Source organism: Typopeltis vanoorti, chromosome 1 (assembly GCF_054136105.1).
Source record: "Typopeltis vanoorti isolate ZY-2024b chromosome 1, IOZ_Tvanoo_1.0, whole genome shotgun sequence".
In the NCBI taxonomy this organism is placed as follows: domain Eukaryota; kingdom Metazoa; phylum Arthropoda; class Arachnida; order Uropygi; family Thelyphonidae; genus Typopeltis; species Typopeltis vanoorti.
Genome location: NC_143549.1, coordinates 17,916,072 through 17,938,967, shown reverse-complemented (window position 1 = coordinate 17,938,967; position 22,896 = coordinate 17,916,072). Strand labels below are relative to the sequence as shown.

The following is a 22,896-nucleotide window of genomic DNA, read 5'->3' as shown; positions in this document are numbered from 1 at the left end:
AAAATTGCTAAAAGAAGTGTGACAGAACAGTGGTTAAAAAAAAAAAAAAAAAACACTCAACAGGCATGAAAACAGGAATACATATCCATACTTGAAGTAAAAAACCCATCAAAAGCCTGAAATGTGGAAAAGCAGCTGGAGTAGATATTATTATTACATAACACCTACTGGGAGTACAAAAGACTCATCGAGGGAGGGTACCTACTCCACAACTCTGTATCCACCACCTACAACTACTTTCATCATCTACACCGGTGGCATCTACCACCGACAACCATTGTATACTCTAGTATTTTCACAGACAGTCACAAACATCCAAACCATTGTGGGATTCGTACCCACAGCCTTTTGGCTGGAGAGCGGATACTCTACCGACTTGGCCAATCAGGCTGGCAGGATATTCAACCAGAAATGCTCTAGTATGGAGATATAAGTCTTACTGTGGCTGCATAGTTCAAATTCTGGATAGAGGGATGAATTACAGATGATTGGAGTAGAGCTCTCATAGTATCAATATATAAAAAGAGGAAATAAAACTGACTTAGAATGACAGAGGATTGTTCCTGGTAAGATTTATGCAAGTATACTCTAGAAATGGATGAGAAGGATTGTGAAAGGGAAGCTTGGCGAAGAACAAGCTGGATTCAGGGCAAACAGGCTGTCAGGATCAGATTTTCACAAATAGTTGAGAAATCACGGGAATATAACAAAGATCTGTATTTAAGTTTTGTATATCTGCAAAATGCATATGACAAAGTGCCAAGAGAAAAGTTCTTCAAAATGCTACAGCTGTGTGGTGTCAAAGGGTCATTATATCAAGCAATACTTACTTTGTGTTGTAAGCCAGCAGTTGAATTGAAGGAGATACAGGAATATGGTTTAATGTTAAATCTGGTGTCAGACAAGGATGTACATTATCAATACTTTGTACATTATCCCCTCTGTTATTCATTATCTATATGGATCACATTATGAAGGAAAGTGGTATTAAACCTGATATAAAAATTTGGAGATGTTAATGTCAGCACTTTGTTTTATGTGGTGCTGTTATATTTCTAAATAAATCCACTACAAGTCTGCAAGGTTCTCTGACTAAATTGAAATAACAAGACAAAGACAATGAAAATAGGCAGAAGCATTGAAAATATCAACTGCATTGTGAATGGAGAATCTATAGAACAAGTGAAACATTTCAGCTACATGGGTACAATTTTAAGTGAAGATGATAAGTTCAATATGGAAATAAACAGAATCAACAAAGCTGATATACTAGGAAGTCAACTGAATAAATTTAGTAGGGTGGTCTGAAAACTTCTCGGCTTAGAGCATATTTGTAATACTATCGGCAGGAATTTTTTTTTTTCTAAGTTTGTACAACCGTGTGAAATTGCAAATCATTCTATCAAGAAAGTTTTAAAAGAGGTATACTGTGAGTAGACATATCGATACAAAATTAATAACGGAAAAAACTCGCGTACAAAGATATTTAATAGTATAATTTTTGCCCGTGTGTCACAGGCATCTTCAGTAACATTAAGCTCAAATTAAACAATAACTGACAATTCCAAAAAGCTCCACTTAAGTAGCTGGTGTAAGATAACTAAAAAGCTCAATAAATTTCCTAAAAAAAGTTAGGAAAGATTAGCTGATTTGTAAAGTACTATCTCCCATAAAGGGGAGATGTAAAGTACTATCTCCCCTTTATGGGAGATAGTACTTTACAAATCAGCTAATCTTTCCTAACTTTTTAATGTATTAATTTTTTTTTTATTTATTTATTATTATTTTTTTTTTTTTTAGGAAATTTATTGACCTTTTTAGTTATCTTACACCAGCTACTTAGGTGGTGCTTTTTGGAATTGTCAGTTATTGTTTAATTTGAGCTTAATGTACTGAAGATGCCTGTGACACGGGCGAAAATTATACTATTAAATAATCTTTGTACGCGAGTTTTTTTCGTTATTAATTTTGTATCGATTCTATCAAGTAGTTTACTTTATACAGCTGCCAGAAGCAAAAGTATTGTCTATATCCCTTGAAATGGATAAAATTGAGTATTGTGCAGTTATAAAATTTTTTGCAAAAGAAGGTTTAACACCAAAAGAAATTCATTCAAAGTTCATAAAAGTTTATGAACACTCTTCTCCTTTGTTTTCGATAATTAAGAAATGGGCTGCTGAGTTTAAACGTGGCTGTACCAGCCTTGAAGATGATCCACACTAAGGATGCCCAAAAAGTGTAACACCACCAGAAATCATTGATCTAATGCACAATATTTGACTTGGATGATCAGCAAGTCAAAGTGCATGCAAGTGCCAAGACTATAGCCTCAGCAATTCAAAAGAACTTGTAGGCATTTCAAAGGAACGTGTAGGATATATTTTACATGAAGATTTGCATATGAAAAAGCTTTGTGAAGATGGGTGCAGTGCTTGCTCACAGCAGATCAAAAATGCACCCAAATGAAAATCTCTGAACAGTGCTTGGAGTGTTTTAACAAGAATAAAACTGATTTTGGGCATCGATTTATTACTATGGATGAGACTTGGATTTACCATAACACACAGCAAAATCCAAACAGCAGTCAAATGGACAGAAGCCGATTACTCAGCACCAAAGAACACAAAGTCATTTCCATCAGCAGGAAATGTCATGGCATTGGTGTATTGGGATGCTAAAGGCATTTTGTTTATTAATTCTCTTGAAAAGGGTAAAACAATAACTGGGTAATATTATTCTGATCTTTCAAGCAGACCAGGCGAAGAAATTTGTGAGAAAAGACCAGGTTTGCAGAAGAATAAAACAACATCTTTCATCAGGTGTTTTGGCAATTGAAAATTAAGGGATCTGCACTATGAATTGTTGGAACATCCACCCTATTTCCCAGATTTGGCTCCCTTTAACTTCTCTCTCTTCCCAAAACTAAAACTCTTCTTTGCTCGTCAGCATTTTTCTTTGAATCAAGAGGTGATTGCAGATGTAGAGGGGTATTTTGCAATCTTACTGAAAACCATTACAGGGACGGGATAGATAATGGCACTGGAACATCACTGGAATAAGTGTATTGGTCTTAAGGTCAATGTATTGAAAAATAAAAATTAATTTGAAATAATAAATTTGTTTTTTCATTGTTAGGCGAAGAACTTTTCAGACCACAATCTTATATGGATTTAACTAGAGACCGAAAATCTGAGAGAATCCTAAGAAAGATTAGGGGTGTGAACAGATGCCATCAATGGCAATATCATATTAAAAATTTTAATATGATAATTTCTAGGAGAGGAAAGAGCTTGACATTGTTAGCAGAGCTAATCTCAGGTGGTATGGTCACTTAATAAGAGAATGGGAGAGGAAAGTTTAGCAAAACAAGTGTTCACTGCCAGTTGGCAGGAAAAAGACCATCTGAGATTTATTGTATCAATTCACCAAGATATAGGTGGATTGATACAGTAAAAAATGCCATGGAAGACAGAAATATAAGATCTGATAATGTTGGAGTCTTTACAGGTAATACTGATTTGGAGAAAAATTGTAGATAAGATTTTATGTAAACATCAAAAATAGTTTTAATATTATTTATTAATATATAAATTTGTAACTCAAGATAAACGTTTTTAATTGGTAAACCAATTGTTTTACGTACCTTGTATTTCTATTATTTGATTTTCTTGTTTCTATACACTGATAATGTATCGTTATTATTTTCAGTACCAAATATCTGTAATTCCATTAAGGTTAATTACTGTTGTTATCATGTAATTTGTTTAAAAAGATACATTTTAAAAAAAAAAAGGTTTCAAAGAGATAAGAACACCCTGCTGCATCAGCTACTGCAGCAAAATTCCAAGAAACAAAAACTGTTGGTACTTCAGGTGTGACAAGCAAGTAAATTTTGCAGGACTTGTTATTTATTTTTTCTGGAAATTTCACATTATAATTATTAAAAAGTAATGTCACTTTATTGTGTTGTTTTATTTACTATTTACCAATTTAATCCTTCATTACTTTTTTAGGCAAGTGACCAAGATGGTGGTAGGTCTGTGGAATGTTCCATATGAGGAACATTCCACAAAAGATTTGTAGGTTATAGTCTAGCTGATAGGTGGATAAGGGAAGGATTAATAAGTTGAATTTTAGAGGGTTTTATAGGATTGATACGGAGGATATATTCCAGTACATGAATAATGTGAGGAAAACTAGGCAAAACTCATCCATTAATTAAAAGTAGGATAAACAAGAGCTTGTGGACTAGATTTTCCATTGGAGAGTGGTGAATGAGTGAAATTGATTGCCAGCGTCAGTTGTGTTTTGTCTGTCAATGAGTTCAAAGCAATATTACAACTATTGAAGATTGGCATTGATGTAGTGGACATCCTATGATAGGTCTGCTGACTCCACGGAGATGCCAATACATTATAATTTATTATTTTTGAGGAAATCTCAACCCCCTCTCCCATCAACAATTGATATCTTGTTTTTTATTTGTTAAATTATCGGTCCCTTTAGTTTAAACTTAAAGTAGTGTTCATTAATTATCGTAATTTCTTAATAATTTTTAATGTGAAAGTTTTAATGAACGTTTTCGCTTCATTCCTATTACAATGTTCATATTAAATACAACTATTTTCCAGTAATTAACTTTACAGAATTTCAAATCAATGTTCAGTTTAAAGATTTGTGAAGTATCAATACCTTTGAAGTTAAAGAAGATGAAGAATCAATACTATTATTGCTAACCGAGCTTGTCACAGATTCATCAATTGCCATGTCTGAAATATTCAACTTATCTTGATGGTCTTGTTTTTCAGCTACATCCTTGACATGGTTCAGAATCTAGAGTAATAAAAAATACTGTTTTATCAACAATGCTACACATGCATTTCTTCAATTTTTAAGCGACTAAGAATAATGCCACTTTTAGAATGACATTTTCCAAGTTCACACCAAAAAACAATTTATTTTATATACAAAACATGACATCTAAGTTGCTGTTATAATTTACATATTTTATGACAGAATCAGAAACTAAAGCTGTATTATACATGAGATATTCAAATATTATTTGTTTGTTAATATGTTAATGGTGATACCATAAGCTTGATCATCTTCTGAAATTGCATTTTCTTACACCTATTATTATTACTCAACAAAATTACTAATCAAAAACCTCCTTCAAGAATAACAGTACTTCCAGTTTTCCCTAGCATAAACACATTAAACACTTGTTTATCAAAGTGCTGTTTGTTAATCATACTTTCTAAATTATTTTATTTTTTTAATGTTAAAAAACACTTGCCAAGGATTGTAAAATATCAAGTGTATATGTAGCTTGTGAATCAAGCTTGGCAGACGTGTGTAAGAAGAGCTCCGGATAGAGATAACTTATTCTTGGAATAATTAAGTATATATGAGCCTTTGTTTGAGTAAGAGCTGCTGTAAAAGTTGTGTGCTACCATTATTATTAGTGTGGGGGATTTTGTTTTGCTTAAACTTAATTACGAATTCGTTGATATTATCAGACTTCAGAGTGGAAGCTGGCAGATTAAATACCGACAGCTTTGTCATTCCATGACTTTTAACTAAGACTTCAGTCATTTCGTTAAGTATAAGGTGTGCTATATGTATTCTTTCGATTACATAAATGATCTGTGGATGTTTAGGGTGGATGGAAGGAGGGCACGTGCAAAGCGTAACCTGAAAGAGGAATTGATGAATGCTAACATGAAATTGATGACAGAAAGTGTTAGTAGCGAGAATGTCGTGAGAGGAAAAAAAAAAAAAAAAAAAAAAAAAAAAAAAAAAAAAATCAGTAAAAAAGAAAACGAGTGATCTAAAACCTAACGGATGTTAAAAAGTATGAAAGTGAGGCCAGAGTGGCGGAAGGGAACGAAATTGAGAGCATGAATGAAACCGGAAATGGCATGACACGTAATCGAAAGTGTAAAAAATCGAAAGAATGAATGATAGTGAAAGTTGGACCAAAAGTACGGAAACACAGAAGGAGGAATGAGAGTGAAAGTGAGAAGAGGGGTCGAGAGTTAGAGAATTAGAAAGATTGAATGATACAGAGAATGTGACGCAAGATTCGGAAGCTGAATTAGATTGGATGAGGCAGGAGATGAAATGGATGAGGAACGAAATTAAGAAAATTCGAGTAAAAACTATTAAAACAAATCCATAAACGAAACATGAGCGAGTGGTGTCCTACGGCGATTCCATTATTAAAGGTGTGCTGGAGGATAGGATGCACAAGGTATGTATTCCAGGCACTAAAATGAGTAGAGTGATTGAGGCATTGGATATGAGGCAGGAGTGAGCAAAACAGTTAATAGTATTAATAGGTATGATTGATTTGAGAGAGAACAAAAGAGTGTGTCAGAATGGATATCAGGAGGCTGCTTAGAAGGATAAAAGAGAATAGTGTGACAGGAAGAGTAGTGAGCTTGTTGCGTAGGTATGATTGTGGTGAGATGAGGTGGAGACCAAGGATTATGAAACTGTATATGCTGACTGAAATGTGTGAGGAGATGGGAGTACGGTTTGTTAATGTGTGGAATGAGTTTGAAGGACGAATTGAACTGTATGGGAGCGATGGACTGCATTTGAGTGGTTATGGTGTGAGTCGCTTAGAGAGACTGCTGTTGGAAGGCAGAGAAGCGAGTACAGAGAATGAATTAGATCGAGAGGGAAGTCATGTGGAAGAGCAGGAGAGTAAAACAGGAGAGATTGAAGAGGTGGTTAAGAATGGGGAAGTGAGTGGCATGAGTATAAAAAATGAGAGAAAGGGTGTATAAGAGGAGCAGGGAAACGGGGAGGTTCAGGGTGGACAGGGATACACAACATGAGAAAGGTGGATGATCCAAGAGGAGGTCAGAGCATGTGTAGACAGGAAAGGAATGGGATGACCTGGGATTGAGAGGAAACAGCTGGAATTGGGGAGGGTTCTAGAATGAATGGGCAGAAAGAGAAATGGCCACAGTCGAGTATGGAGAGATCACATCGAGTGAGTGGTATCGGAGGAACTAGCTGTAGATCCAGAAATGAGCTGTTGGGTTTGTACACAAATGCTAGAAGTATAAGAAACAAGGTACATAAATGGTTGCATTAATTGCATCTGTTCACCCAAAGATTGTCGGAATAAGTGAGACATGGTTGGAAGAGGACGACATCCTGACAGGAATAGAGATGGAAGGGTATGATGTGTTTCATGAAGAATAGAAGAGGCAAAAGGGGAGGGAGTGCTATTGATGATAGAGAAAGAGTTACGTCCATAAAAAGTACAGATGCAAGAGGGAAATAGTGCCAGTTGCTTTGAGGTAGTATGGTGTGAAATAGAGGTGAATAGAATCAAATACTTGGTTGGATGTTGTTATAGACCAGGTAATGTGGATGGTGGTGATAATGAAATGTATAATCAAATTAGCCATCAAATAAGAAAAGTGTGATCCATAATGGGCGATTTTAATTATGGCAATATAGACTGGAACAATGAGATAGCAACTGGAAGTAAAGAAAATGAGTTTCTTGAGTTTTTGAGGGATAACTACCTCAGACAGTATAAAACAGTCAGTGCAGTTATCCTAGTGGCTTTGCATTTCGCAACCATATGCCAGAGGAAGGAGTGTCCCAGGTTCGATTCCAGTCGACGACGTGAGGAACTTAAGGATCTTCCTCAGCCATAGCCAAGTTAGCCGGTCATGGGCGTGGACAGCAAGGTTTTTCATCCCACAAGCATGCAAACCAATCTTCTGAACATACGGATTACAGCCAGGAATATCGACCCAGCCATAGGCCTGATTCATCGGCCTATGCTGGTTCCGGAGCCAGGATAAAATGTGTGTGTGTGTGGGGGGGGGGGGGACTCAGATGGTGCTGTACATTACTGTTAAAAAAAAAAAAACAAAAATAAAAAAAAAAAAAACGGGTGGGGTTCTGTACCATCACACAGAAAGTAAGGAAGTATGTAAGAGAAAGCACAAGAGGACTCAGGGTCTTGGATTTGGTCATCTCATCAAAGGATGCAATTATAAATGAGGTGTCAAATTATCCACCAATTGGTGAGAATGACCATGAGGTGGTTATCTGGGTGGTTGCCAGCAGTATGAGGACCTCTGTGAGAAAAGGATATATGTGGAACTAAAGGGGGGGGGTGATTATGAAGAGCTCAGGAGACAGCTTGCAGGTGAAGCATGGAATGAGGAGTTAGCTGGAAAAGAGATCAATGCAGCTTGGGATTTTTAAAAACTATCTAGTAGATGCAATGTCTAAATGTATTCCAAGGGTGAGAAGATTAAATAAGGTAGGTGTGAGATGGATAAATAAATAGATTAAGCATGCGATACAGAGAAAAAGGGCATTGTGAAGGGAGCATAAGAGAAGTGGAAATAACCAATTCCATGAGGTCTACAAAGACCAGGCAAGGAAGATAACTTGGTTGGTGAGGGTAGATAAAGAGAGGTATGAACAGCAGTTAGCAAATGATGCCAAAAAGAATCCTAAGGAGTTCTTTCGATATGTAGCCAGCAAAAGAAAGAATGATTATGGAAGGATGACATTGACTGGAGAAAATGGTATAAAGACAGCTGTTGCAGAATGTGTGGTGGAGATACTTAATGAGCAGTTCATAAAAGTCTTTCAATCTTGTGAATGTGACCTCATGGAGAGAGAAATTGAGAGCAGTTGATGATGGAGAGGGAGAGACTGACTGTAAGTGAGCAAGAGTAACTAGATGTTAATAAGGCTGTGGGACTAGATAATATATCATCATGTATTCTGAAGGAATGTGCCAGGGAGTTGACGCCTGCCTTAACATATTTTTTTTTTAAAATATCAGTCCAGTTCCCAAGGAGTGCAAGATTGTACCACTTCATAAAGGAGGTGATCGAAATCAAGCATCAAACTATAGGCCTATCTATGTGTCAGGTGTTGTGGTTAAGTTGTTGGAGAAGCTTGTGAGAACTAGGATCCAGAGTTGGGTTGATAACAATGGTATTGTTTTTGATGGACAGCATGGATTTGCTAAAGGGAGGTCATGTTTTAGTAATCTACTTATTACAATAAAGTGACTGCTTCCTTGGACAGAGGAGAAGGTTACACAGTAATATACTTGGATTTCGCAAAGGCTTTTGATAGAGTACCTCATGATAAGTTGACAGTCAAACTAGAGCAGATGGGATTGGATATTAGATTAGTGCATTGGATTGGAGACTGGCTATCTGATAGGTATCAACAAGCTGTGTATGAGGGAGCGATATCCAGGAAAAGGAAAGTCACTTGTGGAGTGCCTCAGGGGTTTGTTTTAGGGCCATTACTGTTTAACTTATATATTAAAAATATTGGTGAAAATTTGGATGGAGATATTGTTGTTTGCAGATTATGCAAAGTTAGGACGAACCATGAAGAGTAGTGAAGATGTTGTAGGCCTTACCAGAAGACTTGAATAAATTGAGTACGGAAATGGTGATGTGAGTTCAATATTGCAAAATGTAAGGATTTAAAATTTGGAAAACAAAGATTGGATGCAGGATTTATGCTTGGTGAGGATATATTGTCGACAGTGGAGGAAATAAGAGAAATGGAGGTGATAGTGGATAAGGATTTGAAATTAAGGGGACACATAACCAAAATTGTGAAGACAATACAAAGGCTTCTGGGAATGATGCGGAGGACACTGACGTGTAGAAGTAGGGAGATTCTTGTTCCGTTGTATAAGGCTTTGAATAGGCCACACACGGACTATTGTGCGGAGATTTGGTGGCTGGGTTTTCAGAAGGATGAAGAGATGTTGGAAAGGGCCCAAAGGCGACTGACTAAGGCAGCTTTTAACCTCTGGAATGTCGAGTATGAGGAAAGATTGAGAAGATGTAATTTGCAGAGACTGGTGGACAGTAGGAAGAGGGAAGATATGATAGAGACCTACAAGTTGGTAAAGGGTTGTTACAGGATTAATGCTGGAGAAGTTCTACATAAAATAGTGGAAGAGAGCCAGAGGTCATCCCTGGAAACTGTATAAAGAGGGTGTGTGTAGGCAAGTGAGAGGCAGGTTTTTTTCGTGCAGAGTTGTGAATTTTTGGAATGCCTTGTTTGAGAGTGTGGTGTCTGCAAGGAGTTCAAGTGTGTTTAAACGGTATGATGAGTTGTGTGTGTGATAAAAGGACCTCCCAGATGAGTCTTTGACTCCATGAGGTCTTGGGGTAATAATAATAATATTAAATATCAAGAATGACTATCATCATCCAATTCCTGATATTTCCATCAGGGAGCATACAGGATAATTATGATAGTACTAAATAAAAAAGTTACACCATTAGTAACTTCCAATCATCAATTTCCCTCTAAATTAATCTGCTATCTAACATAACTTCAACATTATCAGATTTTATAATTCTGTCATTTAAGGCACTTTTTACTGAATCAATCCATCTATATCTTGGTCTTTCTCTGGGTCTTTTTCTTGCCAACCTGGCACTTGTATTGCTAATTTTTCCTCTCCAATTCTGTTTCCACCTGAGATTAGCTCTACTAACACATTCCTGAATGCTAACAATGGCAAATTATTTCCTAACATCCTAATATTTAATGTGATATTGTCATTGATGCCATCAGTTCAGTCACTAATCTTTCTTAGAACTCTTATATCAGAGGTCTCCACTATTTGATCATGTGAGCAAGTTGCTAAAACATGATCTTCCCTTAGTATACCCATGTTGTTCATTGCAAAGTAGAACTTTATTGTCAACCCATTTCTGAATGCAGGCCCTAACCAATTTTTCCAAAATCTTCATCACCACTTTTATTTTTAATCCAGCTCTCAGATCCATAAGTTAAAATCGGTTTGAACACCGTCTTGTATGCAGCTAATTTCGTGTTCTGATTAATTTCTTCCTTCTTTCATATAAATTTATTCGGTTGACTTCTTACCATACCAGCTTTATTAATTCTGTTACTTATTTCCATATTTAATTTGCCAACTTTATTAAAAATTGTGCCTAAATAGCTAAATGTCTCACTTGTTTATAGGTTCACCATTCAGGGCTGAGGTTTTCAATGTTTCTGCCTACTTTCACTGTCTTTGTCCTTTTATTGCTGAGTCTCATACTAAACATATTACAACAGCTATTCAATTTGGTCAGGGCAAGGAATCCTGCAGACTTGTACTGCCTTTATTCAGAAATATAACATTACCTGCATGAAGGACACTGACCTGCAGAGATAAGAGGGTTATCATTCCGTTGTATAAGTCTCTGATCAGACCACACTTGGACTATTGTTCTCAGATTTGGTCCCCAGGATTTGAAGGGGATAAATTAACTGTGGAAAGGATACAAAGACAGATGACAAAGATGTTTCAAGACTGTACAAGGATAGTTATGAGGATAGGCTGAGGGAATGTGGACTGCAGAGTTTGGTGGATAGAAGGAGAGGTGATATGATTGAGACTTTTAAACTGTTGAGAGGTGGTAACAGGGTTGACACTGGGGAGTACTTTCACTTGGTTGAACAGCAGGAAGGAGTGATGACAAGAGGCCATCCCTGGAAGTTACGAAAGGAAACTGTGAACAAGAGGGTAAGGAATGGTTTCTTTGCGTGGAGGGTGGTTGAACTGTGGAATGCACTGCCTGATGGAGTGGTGGGAGTGAGAACGGTCAATGAGTTTAAAGAGTGGTATGATAGACTGTGTTTCTTAGGGGGGGGAACTCCCCTCAATGAGTCTTGACAGACTTTATGTTCTTAGGAAGGACCTCCCCCAATGAGTCTTTTGACTCCATGGAGGCCTGAATAATAATAATAATAAAGTAAAGACCTAAAATTAACATAGCCAATTTTGATATCAGATTTAATACCACTTTCTTTCATAATGTGATCCATATAGATAACGAATAATAGTGGAGATAATGTGCACACTCATCACACACACTTGATTTAACACGTTCGCTGCCAACTACGAGTATACTCATAGTTGGTAAACAAGCCACACAAGCCAGCTACGAGTATACTCGTATGACGCTTACCGCCGGCAACGAGATTACTGTAACTGACCTTGAAGAAATGAAAATGCTTGGCTTGTTGAGCTAGCATCAAAACTGTATTCTCATAGATGGTATATGCTCTCACAAGCCAACTACGAGTATACTCGTATGACGCTTACCGCCGTCAACGAGATTACCATACTGACCTTGAAGTGAAATTGCTCGGTGTACGGGAACAGACTATGCCGAAGTAGCGTGGCAGCAAACGTGTTAACAAACCATCTTCCTGTACCTCATTCAATTCTAACTACTGACTTACAGCTTAAATAGAACTATGCACTACTCGATATAATATCCCATTGACATCAAAATAACTAGAGCATGTTGAAGAGCTTTCCTCTTGGCACCTTGTCATATCTTTTCCAGATCAACAAAACTTAAATATAAATGCTTGTTATTTTCCCAAGATTTCCACTTTCTGTCCTGCATTCTGATAATATGGCCAACCTACCATAGTCTTTTTTTTTTATATAGTGCTAACTCCTCAGACATAGTTCATTATTATTCACAAAGAAGATCAAAAGATCATGTCTTCTGTATCACTTGCACAGTATTCAAGTCTTAGCTCCATAATGTGCAGAGATTACTATTGATCTGAAGTTATAATCCTAGGCTCTTCTGCAGTTTTTCCAATATCCCAAAAGTTTTTAGAACACTCCAGAAGCCATTAGTAATCTTTTATCCATTTCACCTTTCTATTAGTTGTATAACTGATACTAACAGTAGCTACATAGCTAACAAGTAAATTGAAGCAAGTCATATTTGTTTTGTAACTACAGAACAAATGTTTTGCTTTAAGAAATTCTTAAAGAACAAATATTTCTCTCTTTAAGAAAGGCAGAGAAAGAAAACCCTATCACTTGTTTTCACTACCTTATATCTTATCCTTGTTAAGAAAAATTAAGGTAATTAAATCTAGTTGATTGCTATCATCATCAAAATAATCCAGATCAGATTATACTGGTAATCTGACATCACAGACAACCCACTGCCAATATCATCTTGTTGTTCACTTTAATGTTTTTCTTATATTGTAATACAATCTTTACTTAAAATATATATGATAACATACGGTTTCCTTTTTGCAGGATGAAAACTCAAGTTTCTGGAATGAGAAGCCTAGAAATATAGAAACGTGTGTATGAAAGTAACTAACTCACCTCACTTTAAAAACCTTTACATAGGGTCTTCAATTCTAGGTAGGATTCAAACTCTGGCCTTTCCAGTAAAAACTATTGTCACTGTGAAAGCTTATTATAGGAAATGGCATTATTTTTTTTTTTTAAATGTGAATATTAAAAAAAAAAATGTAAACCTATAGTACATTAGTACAAAGGATGTATAGTTTAAGAATTTTTTCCTATTATGTATGCATATGTAGTTCCTCTAACTTAGTCAGTGTCAACAAAACTCTTTAGATGGAGGACTTTGGTTCGAATCCCATCTCTAACATGAGAGACCTTTATCATGGCTTTTCAATTAAAGGTGATTTAGCCAATTTCATACAGAGGAGCATTCTGCTTTCAGAAACCAAGTTTTTTATCAATCAAAACAGGCAAACAGATCTTGCAAAAGCACATATTTCCAGAATAAAAATATTTATGTTTAGAGAGATGCAGCAGAATCCCTTTAAGGACAGACAAGAACTGAATACATGTGTATGTATGTGTGTGTGTATACTTTTTTTTTAAATCTAGAAACTGGTATCCAGACCAAGCATGAAACTTTTTCAAACAACTTCAGGCTTCAATAAACATCTGGTGATAAAATTCATCATCCATCTATTATAATTACAAATATAATACAAATATAATTCCATGCATTCAAACTTGAAGCATGTCGTTTTGAGAGTTGGTGTGCTAAAAATTTGGCCAAATATGCTGCCAATATTTTACTACACAGTAATCCCATGATAAACGCAGTCTGAAATGCAGTATCTGGCTAAGGCTCATTTATTTTTTATGAATGGTAATGAATATACACACACTATTGAATCTACGTTTGCTCCAACTTAATCTTAATGATTAAAGTCTAGTAAAGTGGGAAAATACTATATTCTTATAAGTTTCAACATGCAGTTATCTCATGTGGTGACTCAATTACCCTGGCAATGCAGCCTCAACTTTAAATTTGTTCACCATCACCAATGCCTAGGTTCATCAGCCCATTTGTAACAAAGGACATTATTACTGTATCAATGTTCATAATAAATAACATCTTATAATAATTATATAGCCATTCCTTTGACCAGGATGTTTAATATGAGTCTCAGAACTGAGAAGATTCTGCAGGAATGGAAGGAATGTATGGTAATTCCATCGCACAAGGGTGGTGAAGATTTTGGAAAAATTGGTTATGGCCTGCATTCAGAAATGGGTTAACAGTAAATTTCTACTTTGCAATGAACAACATGGGTTTACAACTTGCTCACATTCTATAACAATGTTACCATTGAACTAGACAAGGGGAATAAATACACCATGATACTTTTGGATTTTGTTAAGGCTTCTGACACAATACAGCATGGCAGACTGCTGCATGGATATGCTAATATTGGGTTATATGCTAATATAACCCAATATTAGCATATCCATGCTAATATTGGGTTATACAATATTAGCATGGATAAGAGGATGGCTGACTGACATATCAGAAAGTAGTATACAGGGGATCAGAGTCTGCAAGGTTTAAGATAACAAGTAGTGTACCACAAGGATCAGTGCTTGGTCCACTGTTATTCAATCTATACATTAATGATATTGGAAAGAATTTGACAAGTGACATACAGTTATTTGCTGATGATGCAAAGATAGGTAGGGTAATCAGGAATTCTGCTGATATGCAGTCTTTGCAGAATGATTTGAATAGGTTAGAATTGTGGGCATGGGAAAATGGGTGTCAGTTCAATGTCAGTAAATGTAAAGTCATTTACTTCGGTGATTAGATATCCAATGTCGTATTATATTGGTTTGATTAGGCTACAAGAAACTGATGAGCTTAGGGATCTTGGAGTGTTAATAGATAGATAGGAAGTTGAAGTTTAGGTGCAATGTGGCAACGATTGCAAATACAACTCAAAAGATAATTGCAGGGGTGCTTAAGGGTCAAAGCTGTATAACTGAGAGGAGACCTCCACATAGCCTTTAAAGGAATGCGGAGAACCGACCAGGGCTTTTGACCTAATGTCCAATCCTCACCTTCTCGTGGTGCACCCTGTTGGGTATCTACTTTGATACTGAACGAACGAGGATGGGCTGGCAATTTGGGATTTAGCCGACCAAATTGTATTCTTATTGGTTAAACCAAAATAAAAAATGATGGTACAACATGACAAAATTTCATGCCGGCTGGGGCGTCGCCCGGTTAAACAAGGCCCCCGTTGTTTTCGCCAGGGAACCAGGGCGAACAGCGAAAAGTCAGCTACTGGAACAAATCTGAAAACAAACCCCAAATCAACATCACCAGAGTTAAAGATCGGTACTATCAATGTAAGAAGCCTGAATGGCAAAGAAATGGAGCTAGCTGAGGAATTAGATAAGTACCAGATCGACATAATAGGGGTGACTGAAACAAAAAAGACCAAAACTGGTGAGATCTTTCTGAGCAATAAATACAAAATGTTATATTCAGGCAATAACAATCAAGGAAAAGAAGGAGTAGCCATAGTATTCAACACAAAATACGAGGCTAATCTTCTTGAATGGCAGGCAGTCTCAAGTAGAGTAATGTGGGCAAATATGAGAATGGGGAACTGGACAATGAGACTTATTTGTACCTATGGTCCCACAGAAGGTTCTACTAAGGTAGAAGTGGAGGAATTTTTTGAGGCTTTAGAAAAAGCAACTGACACAATGAAAAAGGAAAAGTTGGTCCTTGTAGGGGATCTAAATAGCAGAGTAGGAAATGATTGTGAGACATACAAAAATATTTTGGGAAAATTTGGAGAAAAGAGCAAAGCTAATAATAATGGCAAATATCTGTTGGATTTCTGCTCAGGACATGGACTGGTTATTACTAACACCATGTTCCAACATAAAAATGTGCACAAATTCACATGGAGAGAAGAGGCTAGGAATAAGAAAAGTCTCATTGACTATGTTATTGTTGATAGTGATGTTTTCTCTCTGGTGCAGGACACCAGAGTGTACAGAGGATTTGAAATTGGAAGTGATCACTATTTAGTCTTGAGCAGGATAAAATTGAATTTCATATTGAAAAGAATAACATGTAAGAAAGTTTTAAAGCGAATAAAAGTTGAGCAGCTCTCAGATGTGAACTGTAGACTAAAATACAGAAATATTATTGAAAAGAAAATGAAAGAGTTTGAGAACAGGAATCAAACCTTGGAGATTCAGTGGCAAACTCTGAAGGAAACATTGATTGATTCTGCCAGAGAGGCATGTGGTGAGGTTGTGTGCAAGGATAAAAAAATCAGAACTCCCTGGTGGACACAGGAAGTTAAAGAGGCAGTGAAGGAAAAGAAGAAAGCATATCAAAAGTTCCTCGCAAATAAGTCAGCTTTTACTCTTACAGAATACAGAGACAAATGTAAGAAAGCTAAACAGTGTGTAAAACTAGCTAAACAAAAGTCATGGGAGGACTTTGGCAAGAATATAGAAAATAAATATCAAGAAGGTGGCAAAATATTCTGGAGGTTGTTGAAGAAGCTTAGGAATGGAGGAAAGAGTGCTGTAAAAGGAATTAGAGATGATAAAGGTGACATGAAAACAGGAGAAAAAAGATATCCTTGAAGTATGGAGTAATTACTTTGAAAAACTGCTAAATGAAACAAGCAGTGATGACAGCACAGTGATAAAAAACACTGACCAGGCATGCAGTCAGAAATACATATCCATACTTGAAGTAGAAAAAGCCATCAAAGGCTTGAAATGTGGAAAGGCAGCAGGAGTAGATGATATTCGACCAGAAATGCTGAAGTATGGTGGTATAAGAGTCTTACAGTGGCTGCACTGCATAGTTCAAAAAGCCTGGACAGAGGGACGAATTCCCGATGATTGGAGTAGAGCTCTCATAGTACCAATATATAAAAAGGGAAATAAAACTGAATGTGAGAATTACAGAGGTATTTCCCTACTGAGTGTTCCTGGCAAGATCTATGCAAGTATACTTAAGAAACGGTTGAGAAGAATTGTGAAAGAAAAGCTTGGTGAAGAACAAGCTGGATTCAGGCCAAATAGAGGCTGTCAGGATCAGATCTTCACTTTACGACAAATAGTCGAGAAAGCATGGGAATATAACAAAGATCTGTATTTAAGTTTTGTCGATTTGGAAAAGGCATATGACAAGGTGCCAAGAGAGAAGCTATTCAATACGCTGCAGTTATATGGTATCAATGGGGCATTATATCAAGCAATACTTAGTCTTTATTTGAGTTGTGAGTCAGCAGTTAGAATTGAAGGAAGTACAGGAAGATGGTTTAATGTTAAATCTGGTGTGAGACAAGGATGTACGTTATCCCCTCTGTTATTCATTATCTATATGGATCACATTATGAAGGAATGTGGTATTAAACCTGATATCAAAATTGGAGATGTTAATATCAGCTCTTTGCTTTATGCGGATGATGTTATACTTCTAAATAAATCCGCTACAAGTCTGCAAGATTCTCTGACTAAATTGAATAGCTGTTGTAATAGATATGGTATGAAGGTCAGCAATAAAAAGACAAAGACAATGAAAATAGGCAGAATCATTGAAAATGTCAACTGTGTTGTGAATGGAGAACCTGTGGAACAAGTAAAACATTTCAGCTACTTAGGCACAATTTTTACTGAAGATGGTAAACTAAATATAGAAATAGACAACAGAATCAGCAAAGCTGGTATCGTGGGAAGTCAGTTGAATAAATTCATATGGAATAAGAAAGAAATTAGTCGGAACACTAAATTAGCTGTATACAAGACTGTGTTCAAACCAATTTTAACTTATGGATCTGAGAGCTGGGTCAGAAGTAAAACACTTGACCAAAGACTAGAGACCGCAGATATGAGAGTCCTGAGAAAGATTAGAGGCGTGAACAGATGGCATCAATGGCAATATCATATTAAAAATGAGGATATTAGGAAAGAACTTGACATTGTCAGCATCCAGGAATGCGTTAGCAGAGCTAATCTCAGATGGTATGGTCACTTAAATAGAATGGGAGAGGAAAGATTAGCAAAACAAGTGTTCTCTGCCAGGTTGGCAGAGAAACGACCCAGAGGAAGACCAAGATATAGGTGGATTGATACGGTACAAAGTGCCTTAGACGATAGAAATATAAGATCTGATAATGTTGGAGTCTTGACAAGTAACAGACTGATTTGGAGGAAAATTGTAGATAGGAAGTTAGTAATGATGTAGTTTTTTCATGTAGTACTGTCATATCCTGTACACCCCTTGAGGGTACATGGCAGGAATTTGATGATGATGAAGATAATTGCAATGCTGAAATGAATGTCCACATGTAAAGATAAGGATGTTATTTTGCCTCTTTACAAGGCCTTCATAAGACTTCACTTAGACTATTGAGTGCCGGGCTGGTCTCCTGGTTTCTGTTGTGTTTCTGATATATTGGAGAGAGTACAAAGGAAAGTGTTAAAAAGGATATCAGGATTGTGGAATACTGATTTTGAAGAAAGATTGAGAATTTCTGGACTGCAGACACTAGCAAACAGGAGAAAGAGGGGTGATATGATTGAGACCTACAAACTTCTGAAAGAGTCATACAGGATTTCAATTGATGGAATCTGTTGAAATCCTGTATCCCCAACCTCAATTTATGGAGGTTGGGGAAAGGACGAGAGGACATCCTTGGAAGCTGAGAATGAAGGCCACCAAGAAGGGTGTGAGGGCTAGATTTTTCTCAGAGGGTGGTGCGTGATTGGAATGGATTGCAATTGGATGTTGCGAGTGAAAGCAGTGTGAATGAATTCAAGAATAAGTATGATAGCTGGTGTGTATTATGTGGCCTCCCTCGATGAGGTTGACTCCTTGAAGGTCTCTCTTAATAATAATCCCAATCCAAAATTAATATTCCAGCATTTAGCAGCATCGAACTGACACTTATTGTCATTAGCCTACAGAACCATCCTTTAAAATCAGCTTGCGTAGATTGTTATCAGATATATTCCCTTGTCACCCCCAACTTTGCCATCTAAAAATGGATATCTTTAAAGATCATCCAATATAATTTCTATACAAGTTTAACAAATTAGCCAAGTACTGAACCTTCTGCCATACACCACTTTCTAATACCCATCACTCAGCTGGTTTCCAAACCATGAGTTTGTATATTAAATTACATTGGATGATCTTTCTTGTTTGCTATATAAACCAGAGTTTATATAGCAAACTCTTGTGAAAATGTGAAAGGTTTTGGTAAAGACCAATAGTATCAAGGTTCATCAAATGATAAACATTTCTCTCTGAAGAAATTAACAGAATATATGATCATATATTTATTTTCAAAAAGTACTTTACAATAGTAAATCCAAGATTTAAGCATGCATTTTTTTTACTCATAAAATACTGGCCTGGTTGGCTGAATGGTTAGTGTATCTGCTCTCCAGCCAAAAGGCTGCGGGTTCGAATCCCGCCGTAAGCACGGATGTTTGTGATTGTCTTTGAAATACTAGTGATGATGGTGGGCGGTAGATGGTGTTGGTGTAGTTGCGGTTCATTGTAGTAGGTGGATTGAGTGGTGGCGACAGAATTGTAGAGGAGGTGCCCTCTCTCTCGATGAGTCTTTGGACTCCCTGGATGTGTCGCATAATGATAAAATTGATTGTTAAATGCATGCTAATTAATAAGAAATCAGAATCTGATTCAGATATATCACGTGAATAAAGAAACTGATATCATTCCTTTAGCAAAAAAGATGGGATTGTTGAAAAATCATGAAAAAAAACCCTAGGAAAGTAAATTATGGTAAGTGGGTTGATTATATCAATTCTTCTACCATTCTATCTAATCTGATTATCCATTAGTATGGTAACAAGACTAGAAAATAATATTGACCATTTTGAGTGAAAGAGCAAGAAAATTTCTTTCAGCACCAACAATACAGCTACTAGCACATGAGGTGTGGCTATTAAATAACGAGACAAGGTGCACTATGAATCGTGTACTTGTAGCAGTGGGATGTGCTTGTGCCCTAAAGGTTCTAGAAGCAGTTGAGATAATTTGTGGAGGTTGGGGAAAGTGTTCGTTGTTGCATGTAGTTAGTCTGTAGGCAGTTATAAAAGAAACACAAGTGAAGTCACTTTGCTGGAATATAATGTCTAATGTTAAACTTGAGCAGAGCATTAATCTCAAATTCCTCGTAAAATTGAAGACACTGCTGACCAAGTGTTTTCACAGGAGGTGTACAGTGATAATGTAATGTCACGTGCACAAATGTTTGAATGGCACAAATGCTTTACTGAAGGTTGAGAAAACGTTGAAGATGATGAATGACTGGGTCACCCTGTCATGGTAGCAACTGAACAAAACATTGCAAAAATTAATGAAATTGTCCATGACGATTGCCAATTAAGCATTCGAATGATAGCAGACATGGTGCACATTAATAAGGAGACTGTACGACAAATTTTGCATGAGCAATTGAGCAAAGTCTGCACCAAAATGGTTCCCAAAAACTTGTGTGAAAAGCAGAATGACATCCAGAAACAAATTTGCACTGACATCATGAAACGGCCGACAGCAGAGCCAGATTTGCAGGAGAAGATCATCACACATGATGAGACAGGGATTTACCAGTACAATCCAGAAACAAATAGACAACTGATGCACTGGAAAACTCCTACGTTACCGAGAATGAAAAAAAGCAAGAACGAGTAAGTCAAAACTGAAAGAAATGCTGATTTTTTTTTTTTTTTTTTTTGATATCAGTGGCATGGTAATGGTTGAGTGGGTACCAGAGGGCCAGACAGTTAACATTATTACCTTGAGGTTCTGGCCAAGCTGAGAGAACGAGTGAGGAGGAAGAGACCCAATTTGTGGAAGAACAACGCTTGGATTCTCTATCAAGACAATGCTCCAGCTCATGGTGCACTGCCTGTAAAGCATTATCTGGTTGATAAGAAGATCTCAATGTTGGACAATCCACTTTACTCGCCAGACTTAGCTCCATGACTGTTACCATTTTCCAAAGTTGAAATTCACATTGAAGGGCACCCATTTTCAGTCAATGGATGAGGTAAAGGAGAAAACAGCAGCACTACTGAAGCAGATAACACCTGATGACTTGCAGCATTGCTTCCAACAATGGAAAATTCATATGCAACAGTATTAGATAGAGGAGGAGAGTATGTTGAAAGGAATATTCTGCCCAAAGAAGTTGTACAATTGTAATAATAAACCACATTTTTGCAACCAGTCTCGTAATTTAATAGCCACACTTTGTATATGGCAAAAGAGTATTTTTTTTCAAGCCAGAAATAGACATCTTCATAAAATGATGAAAAACCATTTTTTTCCACAACAACACAATTTATTACGACTTCATTTTGATTATTAAATTCATATTTATTCTGTATATTTAATGTAAAATTAAAATGCCTTTAATATTTTTATTTTGTATTTTTTCTTTTAATGGATTCCTTGAAAATTAAAAAACTGTTTTATTAAAATTAAGGAACAAAAAATTTTATTTTTGCATTTTGTCGTTATGGTTATGTCATTAAGTGAAGTATCAGATTTTTAAAATCTTTCTTTAGTCTCCTATAAAATCACTTTTAATGAGTATTTCTTTGTTCAAAAATTTGATAAAAACTTTGATAAAAATTTAATTCACTATACTTTGGCAGAATTTGGTCATTTGGACAAATTGAATATTTAGTATTTGTTTAAATCACACTTTGTCCCTAGTTCAAAATTATCTTTCCATGGATCTCACCGCATAGTGAAGAAATTCACCCATAAGTCTTTTAGCTGGCTCAACTGACTTCTTTTTATAGTAGGATTTTATCTTCCTCACTATAGCTGTCTCCCATGGCCTGTTCTTCATACTGCTTCTGAGCCTGATTAACTCTTTTCACAATACTGAATATATTTTTTTATGTTCTACAGTTTCATCCATTCAATTCACATGCAATTTATTTTTCTGATAATATAGCTCTCTTTATTTATAATCATGTCTTATACATCTACATACATTCCTTTTTAATCAAAGGTCCCCAGTTGGTGAGACATAAATCACTTCACTGACAGATTCAATCTCAGATGCTATTACTAGATCCAATATTCCTGCACCAAATCTCTTCCATCACATGCTACTTTATGTTATCTCTCAGCAATTCTAGAAACTATTTCCCCTGCTCTTCCATACTTTCTCTTTCCTCATTTATATCATCATAGAGAAAATCATCCATGATGACGATACTCTTCAGATAACCCCGGTCTGCAGCAACATCTATGTCCCACTCATCTTTATCTCATACCAAACAGCCTTGAGCCCAGTATATGTATACTTCCAGATCTCTACCATACTTTAGATGGAATTAGTTCCTCTGCAATTAACAATACTCATCCTCCTTACTTTTTCAAGATATGGTAAGATTTTATGTAGATAACTTAAATTTTATAACATCATGGTTGAGTTACACATTATGATACTTTTGAACTTTACTAAAGCTTTTGCCAGGATTCAGCATAGAAGATTGTTGCATAAGTTGGAGGATATGGGACTGGACTGTAAAGATTTATTAACAGTGAACCAGAGGATATCACAGAGATTAGTTTTTGGTCTGCTATTATTCAATCTTGATATTAATGATATTGAGAATGATTTAATAGGAACAGCTATTTATAGGAACAGGCAGGGTAATCAGAAATGCTTGGTTGATTTTAGGCTTAGGGCATAAAG

General features: G+C 36.3%; 1 protein-coding gene across 2 annotated transcripts in view; it reads right to left on the bottom strand.

Annotated features, from left to right (window-relative positions):
- The window catches only part of LOC150109817 (kinesin-like protein KIF11), a 575,645-nt gene that overhangs the window by 29,482 nt on the left and 523,267 nt on the right, over window positions 1-22,896 (bottom strand). For both annotated transcript variants that reach the window (XM_090396826.1, XM_090396834.1), the window contains exon 25: window positions 4,693-4,833. In XM_090396826.1, coding sequence (XP_090252952.1) covers window positions 4,693-4,833 — 141 coding nt within the window. The remainder of the gene's footprint in view (window positions 1-4,692; window positions 4,834-22,896) is intronic.